This window comes from Musa acuminata, chromosome BXJ3-3 (assembly GCF_036884655.1).
Source record: "Musa acuminata AAA Group cultivar baxijiao chromosome BXJ3-3, Cavendish_Baxijiao_AAA, whole genome shotgun sequence".
NCBI lineage: Eukaryota > Viridiplantae > Streptophyta > Magnoliopsida > Zingiberales > Musaceae > Musa > Musa acuminata.
Window position 1 is genome coordinate 26,513,231 of NC_088351.1, and position 10,717 is coordinate 26,523,947.

Sequence of the window (10,717 nt, forward strand, 5' to 3'; positions counted from 1 at the left end):
CATCAATCATGAATCAAGGAAACTGTTTGATGTACTCATTCATCCAATTAACGAGCGATGATATGTGTGATTGCAATATTAGTTAACTGATTTTTTGGGCAAGAAAAATGAAAATTGTAATTACTAAGATTAAGGGGATGAGTGCATGAATTGAAATGAGAAAGACAGAGTGGCACAGCGATGAGGGAGGAACAATTAGATTCTTGCAATTGAAAACAAATTATAAGGTATATAGTGGGATACTATTTATTAATAGGCATTCATGATGCAGATGCTACTTATACTCTTGTCATTATCATTGGCATGCTTTGGAGAACATTTAACTTGTTGGTAGCTACTCACCAACATTTTACTTGAACGGAAGGAAGAAGTCTTGGAATCATGCAAATGCCATCGTCAACTCTCCAGCTATATGACAAGCATAAGTCCAAATGATTGTTTCAAAGATGCCTTAATCTTTTTGTAAAGACAAGGTTAGGTGTCGGGACAATTGAAGGAGAGGATATCATCTCATTCTCTCTCGTCGGTAAAGAAGAAGACGTGTGCTTGGGTGATCAACACTGATGTGTCAAATAATGTCGGCATGTACAAATATCTCTAAGCTCAAAGTTCGTAAGAGTTTTAGCTGGAGAGAACACTGTTCATCAAATCTTGATACTAGAATAGTTAGCGGCAGCAGCTAGCAGAAGAAGATTGAATGAATCGAGCTTGTTTGTGGATGTTCTTCTTTGGAGCTGGTACTGTTCGTCGATGGAGGAACAAAACGTAGGGTCTTGGATTCGGGGGGGCGAGGGGGGCGACAGCAGCAGTTCACCGGAGATGTCGGCTGTCATTTGTCAACGAGATGCCGCACGCCAGACCGCAGCTCATGCATGGTTGCCCAAAGCCCCAACAAAAGCTCCCTTCCCCCCTTCTCCGTCGATGGCGACGTCTCCCCCACCGATCACCCAATCCGACGACCACCACTTGGTCCCCAATCTCTCTCTCTCTCTCTCTCTCTCTCTCTCTCTCTCTCTCTCTCTCTCTCTCTCTCTCTGCAGCGAAGAGGGAGAAACAGTAGTCGTCGTCATCGAGCTCGAGCGACCGACTCATGTTTTCTACTGTAAAGTGTAGACACCATCGCACTCCTTTCTCGGATCCGACGCCGTGACGCCTCCAACTCCATGCCGTACGTCTCATAAGCTTATACACATATTCCCAATCCGCGATCGCAGTTTGATGTCATTAGGTACCCAAGGATGATAACAAAAGCACTGCATCCTTTCCATGATTTCAGTGAATGAAACCAAACCAGCTCTTGTGAAGAGAACCGAAGCTACAGAGACCAGTGCAACTCTTCAGCAAAGTCAAACCCAGGCAGAGCTGGAAGAGTGTTGGCAGTTGGCAGGGACTTAAGGATGTTCTAATGTAAATAGTTACTGGTGCACATGCAAACAGATCATTGTGCGGTCTACGAGAGGACTTGGATTTGACACATCCATCCTCGCAGAAGAAGCTCCACAGATCTTTCTCTTTCTCGCAGCTGCACTCAAAAGCGTATCAGAAGCTCTACCGGATACAACGACTCCGTTCCTACCCCTCTCTTTCTGTGCGAGCTAAATGAGCAGCATGCAGCAGAAAAGAGCACGACCGAGTGATTGATTTCAGCACACTTAAGACGATGCTGACAACTTATTGCAGCCACATCTCGAAGACCTGTAGACATGAAGAGAGCACGACGCGAAGGGAAGCCATGGCGGAGGAACTCATTGCATGAGGTGGGGAGAGAGCAGCCACATCTCGGTCACCGATCGGGTTGGTGTGCTGTCGCGATCCGGACGGACTAAACTAGATCATGTGTCGCCATTGGGAGTGGACCCCACGCCCCACATGGCTCCACTTTTTACGGCTTTTCGGAGCCGGTATCGAAGTGGGATACTCTGAGCTGATCTGTGGAGCCATCGGTTCCTCCAATCACGAGAGCGGTGGGAGAGTGGGCGGAGCGTAAAAGGGTAGGGGAAGTGGTCTACGAACCTAAAGGCACTGCGGTCGGGCGCACACCGTAGAGGAACGCGTCCGCGGTGTGGCCGCACTCTTCGACGTCGGATCGAGATCGAACGGTTCGGGGCTCATCGTCAACGATTCTTGCGTCCTGAAGACGTCCGCTTATCTATGTGCACCAAAACAAAAGAAGGAAGGCAAAAGCCACACTCTTCCTCCCACTGACTGCCCTCTCTCCCTATGTCCGGAGACGAGGCCGACCACTATGGCCGCCGCCATGATCACTTCCCTTTCCACGGTGAACCGTCGTCGGTGTCGCCGCAGAAGCCGGGCAGCAGCAGCAGCGGTGCAGCCAACGGTCTGCAGGTTTCCGACCTCAAAACGCTATCGCCGTTCCTGAGCTTCACCGACTACCTCCACGACTCGCCGGTGGACTTCCACAATCTGGTTCCGGCCTTCGATGACACGAGCCCTAGGTCACACCTGCTCGGCGGTGCACATGAGCCGTGTGAATTGTTGGCGGGCGGCGACGGCACGGCTCCGGTGACTCCCAACTCCTCGATGACTTCGTCGTCGACGGAAGCGGCAGGGGAAGAAGACTTGGGTGCCCGCAAGACGGATCGGCCGAAGCAGGAGGAGGGAGAGGAGAAGCAGGCAGCAGGGGGTGAAGAAGGGCGTGACAAGTTCAAGAAAGTGTAGGTTTTGATCGGTTCTGTGCATGTTTTGCTAGCTCTCCTTTCTCTGTTCTTGATTGGTGGCAGTCAATTATGATAGGCGGCTTAGAAATGAGTAGTTTATATGCTAATTGCTTTTGCCTTTTGGACTTGTTGTTCTACTGGGATAAGAACACTTGTCTAGCGTCTAGGGTTTCTCTCCTCCACTAGCAGAACAAATCACGGTTTGTAGGGTTTCCCTATTCCCTTTGATCTGCTTATGATCTGCCATGGTGCAATTTAGGATGAGAGATGCACGGGTCTCCGGAACCAGAGCTGAAAGAGGTGGTAGTGTGAACTGTGATGTGATCTTTTGATGTGGAACAGGAACAAGCCAAGGAAGAAAGGCGAGAGAAGGCAGAGGGAGCCACGGATTGCATTCATGACCAAGAGCGAGGTTGATCATCTCGAAGACGGATATAGATGGAGGAAGTACGGGCAGAAGGCAGTCAAGAACAGCCCATATCCCAGGTCAGTACGTATACTGCGCCAGCTTCCAGCTTCCCATTACACCATCTCCTTTGCTAACACATCAGCCGCAGAAGCTACTACCGGTGCACGGCGCCCAAGTGCAACGTGAAGAAGAGAGTGGAGAGATCGTATCAGGATTCGTCGGTCGTGGTCACCACCTACGAAGGGCAGCACACTCATCACAGCCCAGTCAATCTTCGCTTAGCGCCACCTCCACCGACGACGAGCTTTCGCGGCGACCTGCTGTCGCATCAGCCGTCCCCCATGAACAGTAACATTAACCAGCAGGCCGAAGGCCATGGTCTCTTGCAAGACATCGTCCCTACTCTCATCCACAGCAAGCAGCGACAGTAACATACTGCTTTACTCCCTCATGCTGCTTGTGTGTGTTCATAAGATGGGTATGAATCGACGATGTAGAAACAGGGAAACTCTAATCGATTCTGGGCTCACTCTATGTTTAGCCTCCGTGTAAGGACACTAATGATTCAGAGAAGCAGGCTGGGAGATCAGAGTGAGTGACATGGCTTTTCTGCGTGAGGAATCCAAGCTTTTGGTACGGCTACATTAAATGCTTGGCCATGGTTGGTCTTGTTCTTGTTTGGTAGCTGGAGTTTATGGTGAAAGCGTCAGTTGTTTACGAAGGGGAATTTGGAGTCATGAATGCTATTGGCTCCATTTCTTCTTCATGATTGCAGATGACAACAGCCAGAACTCGTACACATTATTACACTTTGCTTATCGAATCTTAAAGGTGAGAAGACGGTCTCTCTCTCTCTCTCTCTCTCTCTCTCTCTCTCGTGACTCATTTTGTTACTCTCTAAGGACATGAACATTATCTTATCATAAAAGTTATAGATCAAAAATGATACAAATGGACTAAATGTGCAAGTAAAATGCATCACATGTATCAGAACTAATCATCCTTCTTGAAATGAGGTAGAATTTACGAGGAAGGAAGGGCTTATGCTGACTTTTATATAGGTTTAGGCGATTGACTTGTATCAGGAGTAAAGTTTGTTTTACTGGTACGAAACAATGTATCGATTAATCGATGATATAATATATATGATCTTATATCGATGTATCGTGTGTCGGCACGATAGAATGTGTCAATAGTGCAAATTAACTTAAAATATTTTTAAAAATAGATATAAAAAAATTAAATTAAAAATAAATATAAATTTAGTAATGTTAATTTAAATTATAAAAGAATAGTATCACATATCTTTTGATTAGAGAATCAAAAATATGATTATTCATCTAAAAAATGATCAAAAAATGAGAAAAAAAAATGTATATCTTTGATTATAGAGTTGTTCATTTGACTTGAGTGTTAATCCTCCTTAATTAATCTTTTAAGTTTAATCCAATCCATAAATTATAATTTTGTAAAGTTCAAAAGAGTACAAATGAGAGAAACATATGAGTGGAGAAAGTGAATGAGAGTAGAAAAGTTAGAGAGAGTGTAAAATGGAGGGAACAAGAGAATAGAAAGGGCTTAAAAATCTCTTTTCCTAGTTCAAACGGTCTAATGGATCGTTTGAATCAAATCATTTTTTACCCTTGATCAATATTAGTTGAAATATGATCGTTACCGAACGAAATAAGTTGATAACGATCAAATTTTGATCGTTTTTATCATTGGAGACTTCATATTAGGTGATACAGGATGGATCATATAACGTAGACTTCATATCGTCAAATAATATTATATCATAGCATGGGAGACCTTGGTCAGGGGCATTTCTTTTGTTCTTGATGGATTTGGTGGCATGTGAAGGGAGTTTGTTTGCAAGGATTCTCTGAAGGCTGGCTATAAGTGAAGCACAAGAGTAGGGATGGCTGCCAATTTCTTCAAAGTCAATAGGAAGATGCATATGTGCATGTGTAATGTGATGCAAGTTTCACCCATTAACATCTTTGAGGTTGCTATATACTCCATTTGTTGTTAAGTGTCCATCAGTCTACCAAATAAATATAAACTAGACTGACTGTTAAATCTATGCATGCAAGAAGTAACACAATGCACTTAAAATAAGCATATCACTGTAACATACACTGATAGAATTAGCTAAAATGATGCATGAACATTACCAAGGATACATGAACAAGTTTTATTATTATTATTATTATTATTATATATATATATATAATAATAATAATAATAACATAATTCAGGTATGACCATATCCGTATCCTTCTCAAATGAACTGATCTATATCCCCTACTAAATAGGGGGTTTACATGATGGTTGGATGTGTAGCTAAAATAATAATTGATATGACCTAATCAATAGCTCAAGTCACACACTCCCATGATTCATCATCTCTTCAAAAAATTCACTTTAATTATTTGTAGCATAAAGGAATACAATACTTGGGACACAACATCATCTCATAATTCATGGAGTCGAAAAACACAAGTTAAATTTCACAATAATAGATTCCTAGATGATTTAAAAAGTTGCTTGTGCCACTAATTTACCAGATATTGATATTATTAATATGAACGACTCGATCAAGTTCATCTCCTGCCGAAGTAAAATCAGCTGCTAAAAGGTTTTTGGCATATACATTCATCATCTGTGATTAGCTCAATAAATTTCTCAGTCTGTATTAACACATCATAAATTAAACAATCACTTTGGGAAAATAATCAATTGCTACCCAAAGGTTAAGCAATAGGCATTATTACAATAGACTGAAAACTTGGACATATGATACTCACTTGGATGTCCTGATGCCCTTATAAAGGAAAAGTGACATGGTGAGAGATAATGTTTTATTTCCCCCTTGCGCAGAATTGCAAAAGGGTATATGGTGTTGTAGCTCAAAGTAAGAAGAAAACATCCATGAAAAGTTGGCACACTGGAAATGCCCACCAAAGAGATTACTGATTCAATACCTGTACTTTAAACACTGATAAGCAATTACACTTGGTGGAACAAAAAGAAGAAAAGGCATGCCAACGTTTATTCCGAAAGTTTGAGAATTATGTTGGCTTAGTTGTTCACTTTGTAGCAGCATCAGCTTGGAGAGACTGTAGAAGCTCGACAACTGCAGCTCTGTCAGGCATGCTTGGGATGGCCCCCTTAACTTGAACACAGAGTGAAGCTGCGGCAGCTGCAGCAAAACGATCAAGGAGTTTTATTAGTTACCTAGGATGACATGAGAACCATGCAATAGGAGTTTTGTTTCTCTGTACCGGCAAATTTCAAGCATTCTTTCATGGGCTTGCACTCAACAAGAGCCACAGCAAATGCAGCAGTGAAGGTATCACCGGCTCCCGTGGTATCAAGAACTTCTGAAGCAGGTATGATGGGTTGTACGATTGGATCTTCCCCTTCAATAAATAGAGCTGAACCGTTTGCCCCAAGTTTCACTAGGACTTTCTTGACGGCCTGATACAAAAGAGTGGCAGCATTACCATCTAATGCTTCATGAGATTTAATGTCTGGGCATCTCTCTAATAAAATCATTCTTCAATTGCCTATATGCTGTTTGTTAAGTAACATAGTATTGCTGATATGCTCTTGATGGCAGCTAGATGCCAAATCAACTTGATATGTGGAGATTGCATGTTTTGGAATACTAAAGATTGCACGAACAATTATCGGCAAGATTAGATCTATACTAAACTAACAGTCCTTGAATTTGATTTTAGGACCTGCATTGATCTGTATCAAATATCAGAAGGTACAGTCCTGAGTATTCACATTATCAGTGAACCTCAAAAACAACAAATGCAGGAATTAAAAGAGCAACCATCACAGGACCTTTCAGAAAGGTCTTGTGTTTGTTACATCAATTGTGTTTTATAAAAGCATCAACTTTTAAAATAAGATTTTTCTGAAAACATCATGGCAAGCATCATCCTAAAAAGAAGTCAGACTCGTTGGGTTAATAGTTCATCTTGGACCCATATTTTGAAAAATACAAGTCCCATGATCTAATACCTATACATAGTATTCAACATTTGTCCATCTCATATAACTTCCTATGACGAAAAGGAAAAAGAAAAGATAGGATATAATGCATTTTAAAATATGCTATCATTAAAAAATTAAAAAACAAAGCAAAGTAATATACTCTTGATTCATTGATAAAGGGACAATTCCAAGTTTCAGGACACTTTTAAGTGTTTCTTCGAGAAGCAACAAAAAGCAAAAAAGGGGTGAATGAAGTTATTGCTAAGACATTGATCTCACCTTCTCATGGATTCTTTTTGCAGCATGGCTGATCTGTTCAAAAGTCTCTGTTGGCATTCCTGTCAAACGTGCTAACTCTGTTTCATTTGGGCTGAAAATATCCACAAGCTTTATGAGTTCAACAGGAACAGGACCTTCCTTCCCTCCAGCATCTAGAATAACAGGAACTCCTGCACCTTTTGCAGCCTGAAGATGACAAGGATTCAACTTAATGCCAAAACATGGACAGGCATTATAAAGGAAGGCAGGAAACAACACAAAACATGTGTTGTAGCCGATAATTATCCACGCAAGCAATCAGCACACACGAAGCAAAAACGTACATCAACATAGTATTAGATATCAAGCCCTAAGAAACACTTTCAAGCATGTGAGCTCAAGAACAAACCAGATCAGACCGCTTGAAGTCAAGAAAAAAGACTTGGTAATTTGAAATTCAATGGTGCAGGATCAAAGTAAAACAGAACTACACAGTTTTCATCCATCTTAACATCAATGCTCAACATCAATCAAGAAAAAAAGTATTAAAGAAGAGAATCCTGTTTCTGAACTTAGAGATAATAATATGATAAACTAAAGTTACTCTAGGGCATAAATTTCCAAGTTTTATTTCTATTAACAACACAAACAAAGATAAAAATCAATTTTTTTCACATCCAACAGCATTTATAACATCCTAGAGAAATAGTAGAAGTATTCTATCTTCATCCAAAAGTGAGAGATAGATTAGTATTATCAGTGATAGAGAGATTATCGTCGACCAATCATCATCCGACACGTGGCCTCAGTGTGACATCCAGGCTCGAAGAAGGAGACAAGTTGGCCCCACTGATCTGCCCACGTGGACAAGGGTCCAAGACAAGTAATTGCAAGTTGTCTCCCCCCTTGTCGCCCACATGGAGAAAAGGCCAATGGGAGGTTGTTAGTGGCGATTGAGGATTGCCTCCTTGTACAATATTCCACAAAATATTCACTCATTTACGACTAAGTATAAAGGCTCATTTTAGCATAGTTGCAAGGGGTCATTTTTCACCACTCGCATCAACACGCACCTACCTCGGGTTACTAACTTGGGCGTTGAAGGAATCGAGTCGAGAAACCTCTCTCGACCTCGTTAGTCTTCGTGCAAGTTGTGGAGGTCGGGTGCCCCACCCCCTTCATTGATAAGGCATGAAGGTCGAGCACCCTGACCCCCTCGCCACAGATGTGTGGAGGTCGGGTGCTCTGACCCCTCCTCGATACCGAGGCATGGAGGTCGAGGGCCCCGATCCCCCTCGCTCCTCCATTTTCTTGTCCTCCAGCTAGAGCAGATGCAGTCACCCCTATAGTTCTTGCAACTCGTCTATGAAGGACTCGCCAGCCACCGTGGAAGACTTGTCGACAAGAGCAGCATGGAGAGCCCGTCTCGGCTCTCCTTGCACATTTCCCCCAAGCGGAGACGAGGATTCGCCGATGGAGATGTTGATGTTACTCGGCAACAAGTTCTTCAACGCCTTCCAGCTTCTCCCCATCCTTTGAACAATCACGGTTACCATGGCTGAGTGGAAGGGAAGAGAGAAGAGAGAGATGTTGGACGTGTCGGATAAGCTGACAACTGCACTTCGGGACCTCTTGGGAAAAATTCCTAAAGCGCACCTTCGAGGAAGAGGACAAATGATAGGGAGAATATCATCGACCAATCATCATCCGACACATGGCCTCCACATGGCATCCAGACTAGAAAAAAGAGACAGGATGCCCCCTCACCGGTCTTCACGCGTGGACAAAGATCCAAGATAAGCAATTGTTGGTTGTCTCCCCCCTTGTCGCTCACGTGGAGAAAAGGCCAATGTGAGGTTGTTAGAGGTGGTTGAGGATTGCCTCCCCACAAGATATTCCAAAGAATATTCTACCTATTTACGACCAAGTATAAAAGCTCATTTTACCACAATCGTAAGGGTTATTTTTTACCACTCACGTCCATATGCATCTACTTTGGATCACTAACTTGGGTATCAGAGAAATTGGGTCAGAAAATCTCTCTCGACCTTGGTCTTCGTACAGGTGACACCTCGTAAATAGGTAGAATATTCCAAAGAATATTTTACCTATTTATGACCAAATATAAAATCTCATTTTACCACAATCGTAAGGGGTTATTTTTCACCACTTGCGTCGCGTCCACACCCATCTACCATGGATCACTAACTTGGGTGTCGGAGGAATTGGATTAGAAAACCTCTCTCGACCTGGTGTTCGTGCAGGTGACACCTCGAAAACTTGATGTTTCCATCTCGGAGGTACCTTGGACAACCTTGTGCACAGGTCTGGACTCTTTTTCCGCTTAATGGGAGATTTTCAAATATAGCACAGCAATAGAATAAGAAGAAGAAAGAACAGACTTGCACCGAGAGAAAACGAAGAAACAGCCAATTTCTGTATAAGGAAATAAAGACGCATAAACGGTAACAATGGGGAAAGATGACATTTTGGATTCCGGAGAACGAAGCAAATCCAGATCAGAAGGGGGAAAAAAAAAGCATTCAGCCATGATGCAAGATGCAAGCAATTCCAGATCTCAAAAAAGGTACGCAGCTCCAATGATGAGTGGTAAGTAATCTTAAAACCGCAAATCTTCGATTACCTGAGCGACCTGGATATTGACACGATCGGGGATCTCGCGCTGCAGCAGCAGCACTCCGGCACTACGGACGACCTCCAAGTCCTCGTCGCGGGGATCCTCGGGCCAGCAGCTCATGTTGGCCCCGCCGACGATGATGATGGCGTTCTGCCCGTCGGACTGCAGCATCACTACGGCATGGCCGGTGGGCGCGCTGGACACCCGCGCGAGGCGGTCGAGGCGGACGCCGCCGCCACGGAGGGCATCCTCGATAAGGCGCCCATGGGCGTCGTCTCCGATCTGGCCGACGAAGTAAGTAGGGTAGTCAAGGCGGCCGCCGCAACAGGCCTGGTTGGCGCCCTTTCCTCCCGCGAGCGTCTGCCCGGCGCGGGCGGCGATTGTCTCGCCCTCAAGGGGGAGGCGGTCGATCTCGACGTAGATGTCGGCGTTGGCGGAGCCCACGACCACCACCGGCTTCGCCGCCGAGACGGAGATGGCGGCGGCGCCGGCGGGGGAAGAGGAGGAGAAGGCGGCAAAGGAGAGGCGGGCTGGGATGGGACGTTCGGTGGTGGGGTGAGGGTGCTCGGCGTTCCACCACTGGCTGCGGCGCTGCTGCCGCGGGGAAGAAGAAAGGAGGGGGCCTCGAGTTAACGAGTTCATGGGAGGTCGTCTTCGCCGTTGTACAACTTGGTTGAGCGAAGTGGCGATGGAAGTCTATTACAATATACCTAATGGCATATTTCG

General features: G+C 44.3%; 2 protein-coding genes across 2 annotated transcripts; one reads left to right on the plus strand and one right to left on the minus strand.

The window, feature by feature from the left end:
* The first annotated feature begins 2,159 nt into the window (after nt 1-2,159).
* Nucleotides 2,160-3,896, plus strand: LOC103974353 (WRKY transcription factor 28). The gene is made up of 3 exons (XM_009389159.3): nt 2,160-2,675; nt 3,021-3,164; nt 3,236-3,896. Exons 1-3 carry the CDS (start codon nt 2,221-2,223, stop codon nt 3,516-3,518), a joined length of 882 nt encoding a protein of 293 aa, XP_009387434.2. The 5' UTR covers nt 2,160-2,220; the 3' UTR covers nt 3,519-3,896.
* A 2,123-nt stretch (nt 3,897-6,019) lies between these two features.
* Nucleotides 6,020-10,717, minus strand: LOC135632996 (ribokinase-like). Its single transcript, XM_065141981.1, has 4 exons — nt 9,998-10,717; nt 7,375-7,560; nt 6,372-6,567; nt 6,020-6,289 (listed from the first exon to the last, which is right to left on the minus strand). Exons 1-4 carry the CDS (start codon nt 10,631-10,633, stop codon nt 6,177-6,179), a joined length of 1,131 nt encoding a protein of 376 aa, XP_064998053.1. The 5' UTR covers nt 10,634-10,717; the 3' UTR covers nt 6,020-6,176.

What these genes read in the sequence shown, in the direction of transcription:
- LOC103974353 (XM_009389159.3), top strand. Translation starts at nt 2,221, where the DNA reads ATGTCCGGAGACGAGGCCGACCACTATGGCCGCCGCCATGATCACTTC. An exon ending in CGTGACAAGTTCAAGAAAGT is followed by an intron (nt 2,676 to 3,020) that starts GTAGGTTTTGAT and finishes GATGTGGAACAG; the next exon opens with GAACAAGCCAAGGAAGAAAG. An exon ending in AAGAACAGCCCATATCCCAG is followed by an intron (nt 3,165 to 3,235) that starts GTCAGTACGTAT and finishes CATCAGCCGCAG; the next exon opens with AAGCTACTACCGGTGCACGG.
- LOC135632996 (XM_065141981.1), bottom strand. Translation starts at nt 10,633, where the DNA reads ATGAACTCGTTAACTCGAGGCCCCCTCCTTTCTTCTTCCCCGCGGCAG. An exon ending in TCAATATCCAGGTCGCTCAG is followed by an intron (nt 7,561 to 9,997) that starts GTAATCGAAGAT and finishes TGTCATCTTCAG; the next exon opens with GCTGCAAAAGGTGCAGGAGT. An exon ending in CAAAAAGAATCCATGAGAAG is followed by an intron (nt 6,568 to 7,374) that starts GTGAGATCAATG and finishes CTTTTGTATCAG; the next exon opens with GCCGTCAAGAAAGTCCTAGT.